At 37.7% G+C, this 22,151-nt stretch overlaps 1 protein-coding gene across 1 annotated transcript; it reads right to left on the reverse strand.

Annotated features, from left to right (window-relative positions):
* Positions 1-3,139: 3,139 nt before the first annotated feature.
* KCNA3 (potassium voltage-gated channel subfamily A member 3) lies at positions 3,140-22,103 on the reverse strand. Its single transcript, XM_027096235.1, has 2 exons — positions 18,609-22,103; positions 3,140-7,413 (listed from the first exon to the last, which is right to left on the reverse strand). The coding sequence occupies exon 1, from the start codon at positions 21,971-21,973 to the stop codon at positions 20,225-20,227; it is 1,749 nt and encodes a 582-aa protein (XP_026952036.1). The 5' UTR covers positions 21,974-22,103; the 3' UTR covers positions 3,140-7,413; positions 18,609-20,224.
* Between the last annotated feature and the right edge of the window lie 48 nt (positions 22,104-22,151).

Consider the following 22,151-nt stretch of genomic DNA (forward strand, 5'->3'; position numbering starts at 1 on the left):
GAAGGATTAATGGAACTTATAAAGAAATGATAAATGGACCTAAGGGAGAGAAAGGCTCAATATTGATAAAGGTTATAATACAAAAGAGAGTACAGGAAAATGAACTGAGGATTATGTGGTCCCTAACCCATAGGAGATGTACAGCAATAATTATATATAAATTTGTTTCTGTCGAAGTCCAACAGAAATGTGAAAATTCTCTTGGATGGAGGCATGGTTCAAAGAGGATAGCTGTAATCCATTGGAAACCACCTGCATCTCTTAATTCACCCTGTAAATGTTTACAAAAGACTTTAAGATTTGGTTCCTTAAAATGAAATACTTACAAATTATGGCTCATGGAGTCCACAACTAAAGCTGCATGGCCAGAAAGCTTAAAAACATCTATTTCTTATATCAACTGGAGACTCAGAAAAATACGTTTTGTTTTTTTCTCTAATAGCTAATTACTACATGTGTAAGGCAGCCTAATCTGCACTTTTTTTTTTTTTTAAGACAAAGTAAAATTCCAGATGGAAACAAGAGGGCCTCTGTTTTGGTGATGTAGCATTTGTTGACATTCCAAAAACACAAACACATTTGAGTAACTAGCCGCTATTAGGAAAAAGATTTAGGATCAACACTGCTAAGTACAAGATAAGAACAATGGGTATGTAAAGGTTGCTGCATAGAAATTATAGTCTGTCATGGTACACAAAATATTGGACTTACATAGATGATACATATGGAAAACAAAATGTTCTTATTTAACACTTGACTGTTCTGGATCTAAATAATGAGAATCCTAACTTACAAGCTCAGGAATATATATATATCACCCACTAGACTCTAAGTTCTCTGAGAGCAGGGTCACCTTCGTATTTACCTTCACATCCCTCACAGTGGTTTTTTTTTTTTTTTTTTTTTTTGGCAGTATGCGGGCCTCTCACCGTTGTGGCCTCTCCCCTTGCGGAGCACAGGCTCCGGACGCGCAGGCTCAGCGGCCATGGCTCACGGGCCTAGCCGCTCCTCAGCATGTGGGATCTTCCCGGACCGGGGCATGAACCCGTGTCCCCTGCATCGGCAGGCGGACTCTCAACCACTGCGCCACCAGGGAAGCCTGCTCACAGTGTTTTGAACAGAGCAGTTTACACAATTGATGCTCAATACATATTTTTGGATGAAATGATGTACATTTGCTTTCTCACCATTTTCTCGTATAATTGATAGTATGAAGGCACAGACTTATTACATAACATATTTTTTCTTCCTTGAGACTTTCCTGGGCCCTCAACAGTGTACAGTTGAATAAACGAAACCTAGGCAATGCTGGCATCCAAAAGACTTGCTAAGTGTAATGCACAGAAGTTTCACTATAGTCATGTGAGAGGACACAAAACAGTCTGCAGAACTGTCCAAATGTAGCTGACACTTGAGCTGTTGACAATAGCTCAGCTTTGGTGTTTTCTCTTTTACAAAGCAAACAAACAAAGAAAGAGAAGGAAAGGAAGGAAGAGAGAGAGGGAGGGAGGGAAGGAGGGAGGAAGAAAGGAAGGAAGGGAGGGAGGAAGAAGGATTTGGAGCTAATTATTAATATGAGTAACAGGATTTTTTTTTTTGGTATTTTTATTGAATTCTGCACATAACATTTGCAATGAAAACACTTTAAGTCCAATGACAAATTTATAAAAGGAATCAGAGGAAAATATCACATAATCAACTCACAGGTATTTACTGCTGTTTACTTAACAGAAGGCCCAAAATTATCATGTCAAGAACATTACAGAACATGGCATAAGAGCTTATTTTAACTCTACATTAATATGTGATAAATTAACATAATTCAATGTCAAAGGAAGACAAATATAGAAAAATACAAAATATGGTTTGATTTTACACTTTATTCAGAGTTCCATTATTTATTATGTCATTGTTTAAGAATGATTATTATTTCATTCCATACAAAATAACACTTGTTTGACTTATCTGATGAAGAGAACTACATTTAAGGATACAAAATTTTAAATTCTGATATCCTATAGCTTATGTTCGATTTAATTGTTTACAGTAACACTGTGTTGCTAGTCAGTAAAAGTACAGAATGTATCACAGACTATTGATTCACAAGGGAAAGCAATTACAGTGTCTCTCTGTTGTTTGAGAAAAGAATTAAAATGTAGTATTATGTCATGGATTAACACATGAATGTTCTCCATATTCAAACTGAGCGGTCATCAGATTTTAATTTTATCCAGGAAATTACTCAAGTGGATTTTTAAATATGTGCATCAACTTTACCACATATTTGAACTATGGCTAAATGCTAATAATCCTGTTATCTAATACTTGATACCAATTCTTTTTGAATAGTTACAGGAAATAATGAGTTTTCTTAAAATAAAAGCAGTTTTTCTACCCACTCCCCATTCCCTGTCCTCCCCTAATCACAGAACACATGTGATGAAAAACAATAGGCTGAAAAATGGCTAATATGGTGGGTCTCACAGTATGTTTTCTTTGAATGAGAATGTTTGTGGTTTCTTGGGTTGATTATTGCTTCTTTCAACTGTTCAGAAATCAGTCATTGTGATGGACTTTTTTAAAAGGAAATTAGAAAGGAGACCAGTGGAGAAGATAATCTTTCAGTCTAGATTTTTGACATCATACTGATTTAATGCCTATGGTCAGAGTGAGGGGACTTAGTATGTTTTAGATGGAAAATGTTTGGCTCTCTACCTGAGGGAGGACTATATTTTGGAAGTATCTAAAAAGGTCTGACAATAACAGCAACCATGCCTTGTAGCTTAGACCTGAAATTTCCCAACGTATCATTTAGAATTAAATTTTAGTCAAAGTTTTAAAGATCATGGCAGTGGTAGAAAAAAAAAATAACTTGACAGAGAATGAAAAGTGTAAAGAACATGAGATTTAAAGTCATTTGCTGCCATATGATCTTGGGCAAGTCATAATCTTTCTAAATCTTGGTTGTTTAATCTCTAAACTTCAGATAGTATTATTACTTCATAAGGATATTTTAAGATTAAATAAGATATGTTAATGATCTTTGAAAAGTATGAGATAATAAACAAATGCAAGACATCTCTGAAAAAACTGAAGTGTTGTAGTTGTATTTGTTTTTCTGATATGTGCATACTTTCTATCTGCATAAGATTTCAAAAATGGATTCTAAAACATTTAGCATATTACATAGAAATACTACACACACTGCTTGCTTTCCCTCATATGTGTAGAAACTTTTTAACAGAAATTATATCATTTCAAAAATGGTCTATACAGTGTCCTTAATAGGATATTCCTATTTTGTTTATAATCATACACTTTCATGGCATTTAGGAAAAACAGTTTGACAGTTAGTTTTACGTAAACTAAATACTTAATCTCCCCACCCCAAACCTGGTATTAAGAGATCACACCATGGAAACAATTTACCGGAAGAGATACTACTATGTTTTGTTTTCATATGGTCAGTTCACAAATTGTTGTAAGATACACTATTAACACAATATGCTAGAATCACCATTTAGCAAATTTCATCAACTTTAAAAAAAATAGTTAAATTACTTCTTACAAAGATCACTAACACTAATACATTAAGAGACTTAATTACACCTAAAGTGGAAATTCAGATTCACATTACCAAAATTACCAGATTAAATGTTTTAATGAATTGCTCCACTAGTCAAAACATACATTTCCTATTATGATAGAGGTTTTTAAAAACTGCCCCCTTTTCTGAATGGAAGGATATAAGACTATACTTCTGGACAGATAATCTCAGTATGACAAAATATTTCTGTATTATTCAAATGGACTATCATTTTAACAATTTCTCTAGTGTCCATATTTTAGCATCTTTCTATACTAATCTCTTTCTACCATAAACCAGCAACCAGAATATACTCTTCTTTTACAATGGGTATAATTGCCTATGGGCATCTTACCTATGTTGTACAAAACCTATAACCTTTCGTCTTCCCAACTGTCCACTAAAGCCAAACAGAAGTGTTTGGGTTATCCCTGAATTTTGTTTCTCACTCCTGAGCAAAATTAATTACAGTGTGGCTCTATCAAGCCTCTTTTTTATTCACAAAAATTTACAAAATTCTGTGAATATTATTTTAATTCATAGCCATTGTTTCTGGGGCCAAAAAGGTATTAACTTCTAAATGTGACAAAAATGCACCTTACAATCAGCTACAGTTCACTGGGAAACATAATATACTTAATTTTGATTTGCTAAGTGTTTATTCAACTACAACATTTTTAAAAAAGGTTCACTTGAGCAGACGTTTCATTTAGACAATTAACAACATTCAAAGATGAAATGATAAATCATAATTAAACCGTGGTCAAAATAAAAATATTTCCATGTTTTACATCTTGCTGAAGTCAATTAGCAAACATTGGAAACATGAATGTTTGGATTTGCAGTCTGTTCAGTCACGTGAGTAGAGATGTGGCATCTAAGTGACTGGAGGGGAGCAACATGGACATGAACATGTATATTACAACCATCTGAAAACAATACAGAATTTTCAAAGATGTAAAGAAGCATACAGACTACTAAAAGGAATTGGGGCTCAGTGACGTTAAAGGGACTTTCCTAGGGCACATGAGAGTTATTGGTAAAGCCAGCATGAAAGCACAGAGACACCTGCTCTACCAAACTGCGGCTTATGCGGAAATAATCAAGAGATCATAAGGCAAACACTCCTATCCCTCTAACCTCTTCCTACCTTCTCCTACTCCCAGGATTATAATGTTGAGTATGATAAAGCTCTGCTATAGCTTTAGCATTTCATATATGATTTCAGATCACCTTAACATCAAATTAAATTAAAAAAACTAACCTCCCCTCCTTTTCAGGTAATACATTAATCTGTTTCCATTCCGGAGAGTGATTTTTTCTACTTTTTCATGATCCCATTTATAGACCAGTGACAATTCTCAGAGGAGAAAAAAATCCCATATTCTCTCTCACAAGCAATTTGAAGAATGATATATTTATGACACTTTCAAGACTTAAATCTTATTTCAATTTATTCATTCCTTCAGAAATTCATAAAAAATCTGAGTACTTAAGTATGCTTCAAAGCCTTTTCAAATGCATATAATGAGAATTTGGGGGCTGGAAAGGGCTTTGGAGAGTAACCCAGAACATTCATTTTGCCATTAGGAAACTGAAGCCTAGCAGTGGTAAGTGACTTATCTAGGGTCCCACAGGCAGAAAGTAGGTAAGAATTCTGGTTTCCTGATATCTAGAATAATACTATTTTTACTACCCATTTGGTGAACCATACTTGATATGACAAGTTTCTTCATCTGGTACCATACTGTGTTTTATTGCAAAGTCCAGATTTTGTCTTTTTTTTTTTTTGTGGTACGCGGGCCTCTCATCGTCCCTTGCATCGGCAGGCGGACTCTCAACCACTGCGCCACCAGGGAAGCCCCAGATTTTGTCTTTATTTGAAACTGTAGCCTATAATAATAATGTGGATATGATATTAAACATACTATAATGCTTAAGGTTGTGTCATTGGTATTTTATAAAGGTAGCTCTTGTGTCTATTTTGGTAACACCTACTGATCCTTACTAAAACATCTGCATGTTCTAAGACCTCCTATTAGGACAGTTGTTTGGTTTGTTTCAATCATCCCGATAGCTGATGTGACCAGGCTGTGATCATCAGTTATGAGTATTAAGGTGGCTGGAAATGGACTATTCTCTGGGCCAGTGTCTCTACTACACAGGCTAACACAGAGCAAAAACACCGTGGTGGCTATATTTTCACTTTAATCACAAATTATCCAGATTGGAGGTTCACATAGCTCAAATCTGAGACAGCTGTCATTTTTTTTTTACTTCCTTTTTTCCTAGAGTGATCTGGTCTCAAAGTTTTGACCAGAGAAATTACCAGCAGATTGTGCAAAATCCATTGTAGACGTTGCCTCAAAGAAAGCTACCTGGATTGTATCTCCTGTCTGTTTCGCTGCTAGTAGGTATAAGATTGTTTCAGTTACTGATTCTTATATGTTAACAGTGAAATTCATCACCTGCATTTCCTTCTACAGGACATCAAAAAGTGTTATAATTTTGGCTTTCCTACAACAATATTTTGATAGTAATTGAAATTCTACAAGTACTCGTATTATAACTCAGCATTGTTATGCATTTAAATAGCAGGAGGTTGGAGTTTTACACATTTGTTCAGGTATATTTTGAAAATGAAATATGGAAATGAAAAGTCTTCTTTATATTAAATGTTCACAGTTTAACTTTCCATAAGGCTTATTAAATAATATGCAAATAGCTACCATTCTGCTGAAATGTCACAGTAAATACATTAATAATGGCACAGAAGTGAAATGTCCCCAAATGGGAAACCATTTTCATGATCTCCTAAATCTCTTTTACAAATAAAACTTTGCTTTTCTTTTTAACTGAAAAAAGTTCCATTTCTAAAAGAATATAAAAATAGAAAATGCGTCAAGAAAACTTTTACAGATACAATTCTTAAAGAAATTCTTAAAACATTAGATGAAATATTGTATATATCTTTAAGAATGTGCTTTGTCTCACCACACCAAACATCATATGAAAACTAAATTAAATTAGTATATTATATATGAACTGTTGAAAGGTATAACTAAATGTTAAAATTTTAGTTACGATAGACAACTTAAACATATAGTAGGTACTACTATATTTTTTAAAGTTAAGCTCTGCTAAAACCTACCTACAAGACTAATTTGCAAATCTATCATTTTGAATCAAAAAATAAAAGAATGTTTAATCAAGCAAGGCACATTTCTTTTAGGCAAGTCTGTCTTTAATACCATTCATCTGGGCACAGTGTAGACTTCGCTTATTTACATATAAACGGGCTAATTTATGTATGAGAGGCTTTGGTACAAAACACACGTTCACAAATAAAGTTGCACATAACTCAGAACAGAGAAGATAACATTAATATACATCATGATTAAACGTAGTCCAGTAATTAAATGAAAGAAGAAAACAGTGTAATAAGTTGCCTTGTTAGAAACAAACATTTAGGTTTTCTTTATTAGCAGTAGTGATTAGTTTTTGGATGATTAAATATCATCAAAATGTCAAAAGGTTGAAATGATACTTTATTATTTTTAATGTTCTTCTTTATTTCTTGGTCAATATCTTTTATATTGCACACAATTTGAAGAGAATCCTCCAGGTTCAGAGCTGTTTCTTGTATATGAAGCATTTCTTACAGACATGTTATTTAATGTCAACTGAAACAAAAGTATGTGCTGGCAGACAGATCACTGTCCATCAGCAATATAACCAACACTGTATTCTTGATCTAAGCAATTTAAAAAGAGCATCCTACTGGTCAGTGCAGCTCTACAGTTCTTTACGTAGGGCTCTTCAGGTATCTGTTGGACAGAGTAAACACAATAATTTACTGTATATTTAGTTTTTAAAAAATTGTAGACGTTAGGTCAATATTAAATATTCTACTCATTACACTTTTAAAAACTTTATTTTTTTTTTACTGTTACCTTGAGAAGTTTGAGCAACTTAATTTTCTAAATGCATTAACCACATATTGAGGGCTTTTAATTGATAAGTCAGAAACAGTTTCAGAGTATGCTGAAATTATGAACCTTTTTCCCCTTCTTAATAATGAACTCCAAATGTAGTCTAAACCAATGTGATTGTTTTTGGAATAGGAAAATTTATCTTCATCTTTAGAACCATCTGAAAGGTACAGTCTATTGATTTTTAGAAAAATACATGTATCAATTTTCTCAATGTATTTTCAAGGTGTTGTTTCTTTTCTGGCTGTGCATCCCACTGTGGTAATCTAAGAAGAGAACTCCTTTGAAGTGAATAGATAAGTGTTATGGAGAGGAAAAAAAAGGAGAGAGAGAAACAGTCTCAAAATGAGTATTTTGACAACCATGTTCTAGGTACTACAAATGTAGTACCTAGAACTACAGATAATCTGTAATGACAGATTACCCTGTCATTACAAATAACTTTCAAATCTATTGATCCTTTAAAATATGAACTCTGTACAGTTATATACCACTTTAGGGAATAAAAAATTAAGATAACAATAGCCACTTAACCAAGGCCTGTGGAGAACCAAGAAATAAGAGTTCAAGTGTATTGCTTTCCTCTCCCCAACTACAAAAAAATCATCTGGAAATAAGGATAATAAAGTGTTTCTTAAAAATAGCATAAGGCAGCACAACTCTCTTGTTCACTGCTACATTCGGAATATAGAATGGTGTCTGGCACACAGTAGACACTTTATATGCTCAGTGAATGAATAAATCACTATTACTTTGTACAGTGTCTACACATAGGAGCTATGCAGTAAACATACGTTGAATGAATGAATGGATATATAAAAATTAGGTTTATGTACTCTAGAGATTTACTAATTGTGATACTTATACATACAAAAACAGAAAATCCTACACCCAGCTTCAGATTTCAATATGTGAATATAATCCATCATAATACATAGAGAAGACTGTTTCTCATAAATACTCCTGGTCTTAGCAGGTGTCTCAAAACCAGTTGTAAATGCCTAATCATGGCCACCTGGAATTTGACTGTGCTTTTCATGCAAGACTCATTCACTCACTAAACTACATGGTGTATACCTACTATTCTGGGAAATTATCTAGTGAAAAGTCTTCCTTTTTGGTCTGGATTATACTTGCTCATCCTTCATGAAGGAAGTAACTTCTTCTTAACCCTGGTCTTCAGTCAAAAAGCAAGAGTACATTCTTGCATCACAGTACACTTAATGTTCATTATGAAAGTTTTAAAATTACAGTGGTCTACTAGCTATTGATGACAACTAATTATAAGAAATCACAAGTAACATGAATGATATGATAATCTTTTTATTTCCTCAGTGCCTAGCTTCTGCTCAATGCTACTGCAGCTTTGATTACCTTGAGATGGTTCTATTAAGCTATTCTTTTCTTGATGCACCCTTTTTATATAAGGGGCTGGGGCTTTCTTTAACTTCATGTGTCAATACCTGCTTCAAGACTCTTGGGATTATTAAGTCTGGTACAGCTTGGCATCCTAATAGACCGTAGGTGCGGAAGGAGTTGCAATTCAACAGAAACAAAACAAAAAATAAAAGTGATTTTAGATGGTAATCGTATTGTTTCTATTAGTGGCTAAGAAATGGGTTGAAGGGCTTAGAAAAATGAACATTGACTTAAGTATCAAAATTACAGAAGAGAGAAAGAAAGTATAATGGTGACTTATAATTGAAGATATCAATATTTGACCAAATAAATATTCTAACATATAAAGCAAGAAAAAAGGAAAAGAATAGTCAAATTTCAATAGCTATCAAGTCTGTGAAAAAGTAACTGATACCTCTACTCAGGCCTAAATGAAAGAGGTGCAGATATCCAGGTTACCTGTTAGCCTCACTAACTCGTGTCTGATGAGGAAAAAGCTGAAATCATTCTGTGACGCGGTGTTATGGGAACTTTGTCCTCGTGTGTCTATACTTTGACATCTACTAAATAACTTGCAGTTGGCTGCACATCAACAACTTCTACAAATTCTACCAGCTAAATGGTCATGAATTAGCCCCAAGGACTAGAAAGAGTTCTTGCTAAGTTATGTATAATTCTCTGATTGTCCTCTTGGAAATTATGCACTCTTGGGGAGCAGAAAAAGTTTAAACTCACGCAGTAATTAAAACTGGTAATGTGCCAAGATGTGAGCTTTGTCAAAAATCTGAAAGTCATGCGAAAATGAGCTGTGAGGTATAAGCAATACTACTTTAAGCAGTATTTAGGTCTACTAAAAATAAATCTCCTCAATTCACATAGTAATATATTTATAGTAATATAATTTATAGCAATATAAATTGACCTTTCAAAATGAGTTAAAATGTTTGCAGGTAAAAAGTTTACAGAATCTAGGTATAAAGCAACTCAGACACAGTTCTTACTTGGAGAAATTATTTCTCTCTATGGATTTTAGTCGCTTACTACATTTTTAAATCTCACATATAGTCACTCTTGTTTAACTGATTTTAATTACAATTTCTTATAAAAGTAATAGATTAGTGAATTCCTCAAATACACATTGCTCTTCCTCAAATACACCAGGTATTTTGTTTTGTCCTGTAGTCTTACCTGAGGTAAATATAAAATGTAATGGCATGTGAGGCTGCCTCTTAAATATCTAATACCTTGGCTATACCAGGTTACAACAGAATATCTGGAAAAACCCATATTGAGTTAAATAATAAAAATAAACAATGTTACAATTCCTCACCCAAAACCAGAAAAAAAAAAAGAAATGAAAATTATGCATTTTCAATTCTCTAGTCTGTGTCATTTCTTTAAAAAGTCCTAACAATGGGTCCTCAGAAGAGAGAAATGATCTCTGTCGTATGTGGTCTTAATTGTACAAAGTGATAGAAGATGAAAGAGTTTCTAAGTTCCACTGGTCTACAGATGTAACCTCAAGCATATGCAGACATGCATTAGCTTTGATTAATTTGGTGACGTATCTGGTAAGGAAATTGTGCCACTGCATGTGCAGAGGCAACACCCAGGTGAATCTCTGGTCTGGTCTGCCTGAGAAATCCAGGGAAAGGAGAAAATTCAGAAGTGGTGTGGGGAAAGTTCCTTGCTATTCACATCAGGAGAATCCCCATTTCCTACAGAAGAAAGTGCATTTGTTATCATATTGCCTAAAATCATGGCAATATCTGCAGTACTCATTTATATCAATGTTTTAATTAGTTTCAGTAATTCCATACTACACTTTGGCTTTTCGAGGCTGCTAGGAATCTCCCAATACCAACATATGCTACTGGATTGCCTCTCACCTTCCATCTTATTTTATTTAGAAGCAGCTTAAGTTTTGCCATTATAACTGTCATTCTAAGAATCCACCCTTATTTCTCATGGATGGATCTTCTTTCATACATGAACAAATCACTTTTAAAAATAGCCGATTTTTGTGATCCTACCACATAACTTGACAACTACATGAAAAATTAGGTTATGTTGTAAAAGCAATAATTTTATCCAGTAAGGCCTTATGTACAGTAATATAATTCTTTAACGTGATTCATTGATGAGATCTCTAATAATTTATTCAATCAGTTTCCATAGTCCTGAAGCCCCCATGGGTGTTTAAGGACTCACTATTAACTGAAACCAAGACTGAACTTACAGGGAAGTTTCTTGGAATGTCTGCTAGATAGGTAAGTTCCTGGATATATTACTTGCTTGTTCTGATTTTTGCTGTCTGTACTACTTGGGTCAACCAGTCAACAAGTATATACTGAATATCATTTATAAAGAGCATTCTATTAGCTATTAGGTAGGAAACACCGTCTCTGTGAGGCATTCTGACTTCCAGATACCCTTGGCGATTAGGAGCGACATCACATATAATGTTATATTTAACACGCCCCTGCTGGAGCATGTTTTGCCAAATGGAAGGCTTCTCCAGTGAACCAATGACGAGGAATTTCATCCAAAAGAGCATGGTGAGGAGTACAAGCCTCACGGTGATAAAATGAAGCATAGATACACAACACGAACACTTTGTTTGTAGTTTAAAAACGCTCAAACTGGAATGCTATTCCCTTCGCTCCCTCAAATAAATACTCATTAAGCACTAACCTTATTCCAGGTAATATTCTAGGCCTTGGAGGATACAGTCCCAAAGGACAGACAAAAATCTTTGTTCTCATGGAAGTGAAGGGAAGACAGCAATAAACAAAGTAAGTGAAATGTCTAATACTTTAGAGGATAAAACAGATCAGAGGAAGGTATAGGGAGTCCTGTGGAGGTGGCAATTTTAAACAGAGCAGCCAGGAGAGGCTCCACCGAGACAGTGACACCGAAGGAGGTGAAAGAACGAGCCGTGCAGAGAGCAGACGCTACAGCCTTCCAGGCAGGGGAATAGGAAGTACAGAGACCTGAATAGAGCATGCCAGATATATTTGAGGAAAAGCAAGGAGGCCAGTGCAGCTGCAGTTAAGGATGAATCTGAAGAGGAATCAGAAATAAGATCAGAAGGGTAACGGGGGCTAGATGAGGTAGGGCCTTGTAGGCCACTGTAAGGTCTTTAGTTTATACTCTGTGTGAAACGGGGAGCCAAGTGGGGGTTTTGCCGCAAAGAAGTAACATGATCTGACAAGTGTTTTAAAAGGAACACTCTGGCCGTTATGTTGAGAATAGACCCAGGCAGGGGAAAGGATAGGAGGCAGGGGGCCAGTCAGGAAGGTCGAAAATCATCTGTAAAAACCAGATGAGAGATAACGATGGCTTGGATGGTAGCAGAAGTGGTAAGACTCTGGAAACATTTAAAAAGTGGAGCCAATAGGATTTGCAGACAGATTGGATAAGGGGTGTAAGAGAAAGAGAGAAGGACGATTCGAAGGATTTTAGCTTGAGCAACTGGAAAATTGAAGTTGCCAGTAACTGAGATGGGGAAGAAGTCAGGAGGCATAGGCTTGATGGCGGGGGTGGGGGAGGAGAAGGAAGCTCAGTTTTGGATATATTAAGTTGGAGATAGACATTAGCTGTGCAAGTGGAGATGTCAAGTAGACAATCGGAAATTCAATCCAGAGTTCGGGAGAGGGGTCCAAGTGGGAGATATAAATTTACGTATAGATCACCTAAAGCTATGAGAATAAGACTGAATTCAGAAAGAAAAGAGGTCTAAGGACTAAGCCATGGAGCGTGGGTTTCTCCAACATGAAGACCCGGGAGAGGTGAGGAAGAACCAGTAAAAGAGTTTGAGTAGGAAAGGTCAGAGAGGTAGGAAGAAAATCCAGAGTGTGGTATCCTGAAAGTTAAATGAAAAATTTCTTCCCAGAAGTGGGAATGTATTCTACAGTGCCAAATGCTTCTGATAGGTCAAATGAAATGATTACTGAGAAATGGCCCTGGGTATAGCTATAGGAGGTCACCACTGACCCTGAAAAGTACACTTTTGGTGAAGTGGTAGGGGTGAAAGCCTGAACAGATTCCAGAGAGAATGAGAAGGGATTCAACGGTGAACAAAGAGAGATACAGTCCCCTCTCTCACAGAGGAAATAGACGTTAATTATACAACACAAATTAATGTAAAATTACAGCTATGTCAAGATAACATACTATATTCAACTCATTCTAAGATATACTGTTTTAGATTTGAGCAGCTATGAAATTAGGATGTACCTTAAAATCACTGGTACTTTCCCATATAATTGGCAGATTTTCTTTGTTTTTAAAGGCATATAAAATAATGGTGGTTCTAATAATCAAAAGCATTTAAATTTGATGAAATATACCATAATAGAGGAATTGATTAAACCAGTCATGAGCGATATCTTGGAGGAAGTACTGAAGTAAAAATAGAAGTGAATGAGATGAGGAGGGAAGGAAGGGGCCAGTAGTGGGAACATTTGCAAAGATCCCCATTCTTCAAAAGGGAGCTTATTCTGTAATTGGAAGAAGATCAGGGTTGCTGGAGTACAGCAGAATGAGGGAAGGAGCACAGGTATAGGATAAGGCTAGACATGAGGGCTGAGCCAGATCCTATGGGGCCATGAAGGCTATGTTAGGCCTTTGGGTCTCTATACTAATAGACCCAAAGAACAGGAAAAGACCTTGAGAGAATTTTAAGCAGAGGCAGGTGATATAATCAGATTGAGTCTCGAAAAGATCATTCTGGCTAGCAGGTGGAGAAAGGGTCAGGTTGGCCACAGGAAATGTGGGAAGGCCAGTTAAGAGACCTTCACACTTATCCAGCATAGAGGTGATAGGAGTGTAGACTCTGGTAGTGGTAGCGATCTAGAAAAGTGGATTCTTTATAGAGATATTTAGGAGGCGAAATGACAAAACTCAGTTATAGACTGAATGTATTTACTACTTTTTGAATCTAATACATATTACTACATTAATAGATACAATAAAACTGCTTTTTAAGCAAGGTTTTAAAAAATAAAAATGATTTGTAAATGTTTATGCTGCAATATGAATGAAAGCAAATATTTTGGAAATATTCTAATTTTCAGAAAAAGAATTAGAATGTTTAGATCTACAGACAACAAGTAAATACATCTTAGGATAGGAAATAACCTATGAAGAGGTGAAGTGTGTGTGCATGCGTGCGTGTGTGTGTGTGTGTGTGTGTGTGTGTGTGTGTGGGCGTGTGTGTAATAAATTAACCCCACTGGTTTCTCTTCCAAATTAAATTAAAGGCTTTAATTTAAGGAACATGTTTAAATGCAAAAAAATAAGAACCTTAGGATTCTTAAAGAAAAAGAGTTTAAAATAAACTTAGTGGAAAACAAGTGAAACAGCAGTGCTGATTGGCCCATAACACGTAGGCAACAATGCTGATTTTCATTCTAAGGAGTTGGTGGGGATCTCCATAGAGATTCCCCAGAGCCTTTGTGCTCTCAAGGGAGGGGTGAGGGTGAGGTTGGGGGCTCATCAGTAGAGAAAAAGCTCCTCTCCATTCCCTATCACCATGCTGGGGGTTATGATCCCTGGATCTGCAAAGTCAGAGCCCTGCATGCACAGGTTTATTCCTAACATTTTTCAGATAGGAGGAAACATGATTTTTTGTTCATTTAAATGTTATCTTACTAACAATCAGAATCCCAGGATTTACTTTTCAAGCGAGAGTTCCTATTCTGCACTATTTAGATTGCAACAATAATAAAATGGCTCCCAAGAAAATGATGAAGCCTCTTTTCCAGATCTCCTCTTTAATGCATTTGATGGTTTAATGGTGCAAACTCTGAAATGTAAGAAAAAACACATCCAGTACCAAAAAAAAGAAAAAAAAGAGAGAGAAAAAACATGAAAACTTTTTTTGTAAAATGTTTTTTTCTTTACAATGTCAAAGGCAAAATTAGTTCATAGCATCACTGAAAACAAAGACAAATATTTGAAAATTTTCTAACCTGTCTGAATAATTTAAAGAATACTATTATCATGTATACTCTGTGGCAATGGCCATTTTCTGGCAGGAGGTTGGGGGCTGAGTAACAGTGGTAAGGTTTGGGTTCTGCATGGCTTCCCTTCTTCCTGTCTTCTCTGATTTGCCTTCTCTCAAAGATTATCAACCACTTTCAGCAGGTTATAAAAAACAAGTGGTTTCATTTATGTATAAAATTACTACACAAAATGTAGGAAATTAGTAGTATAAAAGCAATAGTCTTATTCTCCTTAGTTTAAAAGGCCAAATACAAAACAGTAAGAAAAAACCCCACCCTAAAATGCAATCCCTCAATATCCTCTTCCCCATTTACCTCTATCTCACAGTGTTTCTGTAAGTCTTCAGACTCAGGGGCACATGTGCTTCTCTGCATTTCTTAGTGGGAGGGGCTATCACTTCTATTCACAGTTGAGAGGTAGAAAGAACTCGTAACTACTGTAGAAAATGTTGACATTTTAAATGTATTGAGAAGTCAGTAAATTACAGTTACGGTTCTCAAAGGAATAGATTATTGGCATATATTATATATATTGGATTTATATATGACCAGCAAAGCAATTACTTGAGTATGTTATATACCAAAGAGGTAAACAATAAGCTTTATGTATATGAACCATAGCTTTGAATTTCTTCATACTGTGTATTTAAAATTTCAATCCCCAAATTTTATTTCAAAGTTGAGAAATAACTGATATAACACTCCTCTTATGTGTAGCCATTTGTGATTATGTCACCTTAGTTGGTGGGTATTTAAATTTGTTATAATATCAGTTTAAAACAATACATAAGAAATAAAACAATAACAATGTTATTGTTTTTATCTCCGGATTCACCAGCTATAGGGTATATACATTTTCCCAGGGTTTTGACAGATGTGTGTTGATCCAATCACACCTCCTCCCATGAATCTCTTGTACACACAGACATACGTATACCTTTCAACATTCAAAACAAGCAATTGAGCTCAGTGAAGTCTGTGGTTTGACAAAGCTAAGTAGCATGTGTAAACTCAGACTCATTAGCATTCTGCTCTAAGCCCAATTCACTACCCATTTTCATTTTCTAAATACCTTAGGACCTCAGGGAAGGGGCTACAACTATCATGTGGGTCACTATTATATTCTAATTGTTTTTTTAAGCACAGTTGCTCTTAAAGATTCATGGTGTGGTTAGGTTAGGCAATAATGTCACAAATTTCAATGAAATGGCAACCTCCTTCTGCTTTCCATGCTATTGTTCTAAGTAATTTCCCCCTTCTTAATAAGGGACAGTCAAAATGTTTATACTATTTTCTGGCATGGTTCTTCAGTAACCTAAGCAAAGTATGAGAAGATGGAAAAATAATAATCTGCATAATAGCAATACTATCATCTCTTGTAGATTAAAACACATGAAAATAGGAAATTAATCTTAAAACTGAAAAAATATCCATTGTCCTAGCAGGTATCACCACCAAGACTAATTATACTTTCTGAGTACTATAATATTAAATCCAGATAAATCAATCGTGTAAGAAAATAATCTTTTGTTACTAGAAAAGTCAGTCTCTTCATCTGATTTAAATACCGTATTTGGTCCCTATGGTTAAATATATCTGACGGTTAAAAAAGGGTTAATTTTTCGGTACGCTGAATGAATTACGTTTCTGGAAATATGTTCTTCACATGAATTCATTAATTAGTAACATGGGCTGAAGTCAAACCTAAAAGCTAAGAAATTTATTTTCTCAATCTCTTTCAAGTCACTCAATAAAGGGAACATGGGTTTTGGGGCCACAATGACCTAGCTTTAAATCACGCTGGATTTCTTGCTAGCTGTGAAGTCTTAGGGAAATCACTTAGCTTTAACCATCTGTTTTTTACCCTCCTAAGATAGGGTTAATACCACTTACCTTGCAGAGTTGAGAAGTGTCCTGGACATGATTGACCCTTAACAAATCGTAATTATTATTGTTATTATAGAAAGTAAATAGGAAGACACTGATAATTGATGTATTTCATGCCATTCACAAGGCTTGATATTAATTATACAGTGCCTGTAATGATCACAATCATAATGTAATCCCTTAGCAAATAATGTAATGTAATCTCTTGGCAAAATCTCTGATGCAATATACCTGCATTAACATTTACCCTATGAGGGTAACACAACAACCCTATGAGGTACTATTTATTATCCTCATTTTACAAATAAGGAAACTGAAGCACAGAGAGATTAAGTAATTTGCTCAAGGTCATACAGTATTCAAACCCTGGCAATATGACTGCAGAACTTTTGCTTTAAATCACTTCATTAAAAGCCTGAAAATAACACTAATGTAAGATAATAGCCATTCACTCATCAAATGTATTGAATACAAACAAGGTGCTACATTTGGTGCTGGGCACTAGAATCCAAAACTTTGTCAAGACCTGTACAGAACCTATAACCTTCAAGGAGCTTACAATATGGCGACCAGAAGGAATAATACTGCCTCAAAGTTATGACTCAAAAGTCATATTTTTCTGGGTTAAAAAAGTCTCCTTTGTATTACTGTTATTTTAAAACCATACAATTCCAAAAATTATGGCACAACCATAATTTACTTATAGAACTAATCAGGGTTTCTACATCTTCTGAATAACTGTGAATAAAACTGTTACTGCACTTTGTTCATCTTTATGCTAACATCTTTTAAGAACAGATACAAAAATTATTCTTATGTAATTACTAGAGTGTATCTACATATCACCACTAAAATGGGTCCTAAAAACAACTTCTGGTCATTAAGAATACCAAAAGTTTGGTCAAAAGGTGGATCAATGTTAAAGGCTCAAACAAGTAGCAAAGGGAACTAGATAAAGGAGTTCTATTTCGAAGACCATATATAAGAACAATGACTCTATGACCAGGTACACAGATTTCTTGCTTCTGTTTGTTTTTTGTTTTTGTTTTTTCTCCTCTTCCCCCTTATATAGTTGTAATCATTATTTTTCACTGTCTCAAATGCACAAATAATAAAGTAAGTAGGCTTCTGACTACCTGAAAATATTTTATGAGCTTTAAAAATAGTGTTACTCTCATTTACTCTAGGATAAAATAGTTAAACCTATCAAACCAAAAAGCAATTGTGGATAGTGTATAATTTATACTTTATATAATGTATATTCAATAAATGGAATATGCTAAAATAAAATGTTACCCTTATTGCAATTTTAACCATCTTTGTTTTGAAGAATTGTACAATTGCACACTACTAAATAATTATGTAAATGAAATCAGACCAATAATCTAACAGCAGGTCTGCCTTTTATCCTTTTTTCAGGGGAAACACGTTGTTCAGAAGCCAAGGAGGTTAGTAAAAGGAATGGAATCATTTTCAGCTCAGTTTGGGTGAAGGTTATTCTGAAGAGAAATGACCCTTTTCCCACTTTTTTTGCAATAAACAATGGAAACCAAAGAATAGTTGGCAACCTGGACATCAAACAGAAAAGGTGTTATAAATGATCTTTAAAAGGCACCTAGCATATAATGAATATAAAACTATTGATTTTGCAAGTTAGCACAAATCTAGATATGAATGGTACCCCCCTGGTTCCCTGTACAAAAAGAGAGTGTTCTCAGTAGCTCCCACAGTGCTCACCTGATGCTGTCTTCTGGCCATCCCTGGCACATGGCTGAAACTTGCAAGTACTTCCCCAAGGTTTGGTTACTTCCTGTTCCTCCTTCTTATTGATTGTCTGCAATTCCCTCAGTTAAAAGTGTGCATCCTTTATATTTTTCAAGTATATTTAGTTTTTCAAGGGCTGTGATGGTGACACTGTTGTTGTGGGATCTGGATAATGTTTTTAAAGAGGAAGTCTGAAGGTCCCTTGTAGTAAGGTTTCAGGTATATTGACTGAATCTTTCACTTGCTTATGTGCAGAACACTTTGACATTTGCTTTTTAACTTCATTTTTTGGCTTCTTGGGAAAAGAAAACAGTAGAGAAGCATCTTTTAAAATGATTGCCTAATTACTGGCATTTCATTCAAATCATGGCTTACTGTAGTGTATATTTAACATTCCAATGACGATATTTTCCTTTTCAATTCAGTCAATATGGGATGACATCAGTGATTTTCTGTAGTAAAAATATGCATTTTGTGATTCATTTCACCACTTTGGATTCTCAGACTTTACTTGTGCGGTTTATTCAAACAGTGGTTTTCCTTGTGAAATCATGTAAGTAGGAACCATCTGGAAAGGTTACTGTGGAAACAGCAGGGGCTAGGGGGTGGGGCTAGAGAGCAAGAGATGCCATGACAACCTTTTCGGGTTTCCCGGGAAACATGGGTTGCTATGGGAACTGCATCAGTCAGGTCCGAATTAGTAACTTCTGCTGGAAGGAGTGTCTGCCACTTTAATCTTCTTGTGATACTGCAGAAGCTTATCTCTCAGATGCATTAGGAAATTTTTTTGTTTCTCTCAGCAGCACTGAAAACATCTGTTTCTAGACTTTGATAGATGTTAGCTAGAATGAATACAGAATTTCATAGGAATCTCTTAGTCTAATACTTTCGAAATGCTTAACAAGCCCCAAAGAGTTAAACTAATTAGTCAGATCGGGACATCTTGGGCATTTCCCTTAGTTCAAAGTTGTAGAGATCCTTAAAATTCCGGGAGGGGGGCTTCCAAATAGAAATTCCAGTTGAAAACAAATAAACTTACGGTGGGTTTACAAGTCATTGTTCTAAATAGACTTTTCATCCACCTATCCACAGTGTTGGCAATTGAACTAAATATTCAATAATGTTGATGGGTCCATCAAACCGAAGCATCCTTTAAGTATGTGCCTGCTTTACTTAGTAAAGAAACAGCTGCCTTTGGATTCTGAGGTTAGACAGTTACTCTGTTCTTTAGTTTCATTTCCTTCCAGGATGTAGTTTTTTTTGTTTGGTTTTCTTTTTTTGTCTTTTTTTTTTTTTTTTTTTTTTTACAGAGCATGTGCTAAAAATCAAGTTTAAGTAAGTTTGTTGTTCGAAATATTAAGAGAGGGAGAGAGAGAAAAAAAGGAGAGCTGAGAGAATGCAGCCCACTTGCAAAACAGACACCTGTTTCAGTATGAAGCAGTAGGGAGAGAGAGAATGAAGTGTGCTTTCCACTTCTCCATGTCCTTTCCTTGATGAATGGTCTGGAAATGTATAAAACAAGGGCATACACAGACCAAGGGGGCACGTTCCACACAATACTGGGCACAGCATGTCACTTGTTTCATATATTAAACATCGGTAAATATCTTTTTGATGTTGACACAGGAGTTGGGATTATTGTTCGTGGTGCAGGTGGCCGTGGAATTGCCCGTTTTGAAGGGGGTCTGGGGGAAAGTGCTATGGTTCATATCCCCCTCTTCGATCACCATATACTCCGACTTACTTAGAGTCGAGTTACTCCTCGCTTTCCGGAGCTCCTCGGCTGAAGGGGAGAGGTGCTGGCAACTTCCCACGTGCAGGTACTGGGCTTGCTCTTCCCCTTCTGTCTCCCGGTGGTAGAAGTAATTGAAGTTGGAAACAATCACAGGGACTGGCAAAGCAATGGTCAAGACACCAGCGATGGCACAGAGTGACCCCACAATCTTGCCCCCTATGGTCACTGGGTGCATGTCACCGTAACCTACGGTCGTCATGGTTACCACAGCCCACCAGAAGGCATCAGGGATACTGCTAAAACCTGAAGTGGGGTCGTCTGCCTCCGCAAAATAAACCGCGCTGGAGAAAAGGATGACCCCAATAAAAAGGAAAAAAATGAGCAGCCCCAGCTCCCGCATGGAAGCCTTCAGCGTCTGCCCCAGGATCTGCAGCCCCTTGGAGTGGCGGGAGAGCTTGAAGATGCGGAAGACCCTCACCAGGCGGATGACTCTCAGGATGGCCAGGGACATGGCTTGCTGTCCATTGCCTTGTCGCTCAGCCAGCTCGGTGCCCAGAGTGATGAAATAAGGGATGATGGCCACAATGTCTATCAGGTTCATGATATTTCGCGAGAAGGTGGCTTTGCTGGGGCAAGCGAAGAACCGCACCAGCAGCTCAAAGGAGAACCAGATGATGCACAGAGTCTCCACCACGAAGAAGGGATCCGAGAAGCTGGAGGCTCCCGCGGGAGCCCCCGACGTGCTGTTGCTGGCCGTCTCGAACAGCTCCTGCGACGGCGAGGCGGTGTAGTACTTCTCATCGCGGAACTCGGGCAGCGTCTCCAGGCAGAAGATGACGATGGAGATGAGGATGACGAGCACGGACACGATGGCGATGCCCCGGGCCGGGCCGGAGCTCTCCGGGTACTCGAAGAGCAGCCACACCTGGCGCTGGAAATCTCGGCGGGGCAGGGGCCGCTCCTCCTCCCGCAGGAAGCCCTCGTCCTCGCGGAACTTCTCCATGGCCTCCTCGCCCAGCTGGTAGAAGCGGATCTCCTCGGAGAAGATGTCGATGGGCACATTGACGGGCCGGCGGATTCGGCCCCCGGACTGATAGTAGTAGAGGATGGCGTCGAAGCTGGGCCGGTTGCGGTCGAAAAAGTACTCATTGCGGAGCGGGTCGAAGTACCTCATGCGCCGCTTGGGGTCGCCCAGCAGAGTCTCCGGGAACTGGCAGAGGGTCTTGAGCTGCGTCTCGAAGCGCAGCCCCGAGATGTTGATGACCACGCGCTCCCCGCAGCAGTCCTGCTCGCCGGCGGCGGGCAGCGCGGGCGGCAGCGGCTCGTAGCGGTCGCAGCCGCCGCCGCCACCGCAGCCGCCCTGAGGCGGGTCACCCCCGCCGTCGGTCGCCTCCGGCTCCAGCAGGTGGTCCCCGGGCACCACCGTCATGTCCGGCGGCAGCTCGGGGCCCGCGGCGGGCTCTGCGTAGCCGGGGTTCACCAGCGTGTGGGCGCCGCCGCCGCCGCCGCCGTCGCCGCTCGCGGGGTGCTGCGGCGGGTGGGCGCGGTGGCGGGCGGAGGGCGGCGGCGGCGGCGAGCGCAGGAGGCTGAGGTGCTCGTCCATGCGGCGGGGAACAGGCGGCGGCGCGGGGCCGGCTCCCTCCTCCTCGATCTCCCCGCCCCTTCGCCGCCTCCGCCTCCCGCCGAGCCCGCCGCCTGTTGCTGTTGCTGTCGCTGCCGCGAGGCTCGGTCTGGGTCTGGCGCTGTCCGCCGGGCTCCTCCAAAGAGACGCCTCCTCAGCC

This window comes from Aethalodelphis obliquidens, unplaced genomic scaffold (genome assembly GCF_003676395.1).
Source record: "Aethalodelphis obliquidens isolate GAN/ISIS:26980383/991018 unplaced genomic scaffold, ASM367639v1 scaffold100, whole genome shotgun sequence".
Taxonomy (NCBI): Eukaryota; Metazoa; Chordata; class Mammalia; order Artiodactyla; family Delphinidae; genus Aethalodelphis; species Aethalodelphis obliquidens.

What these genes read in the sequence shown, in the direction of transcription:
- KCNA3 (XM_027096235.1), bottom strand. Translation starts at nt 21,973, where the DNA reads ATGGACGAGCACCTCAGCCTCCTGCGCTCGCCGCCGCCGCCGCCCTCC.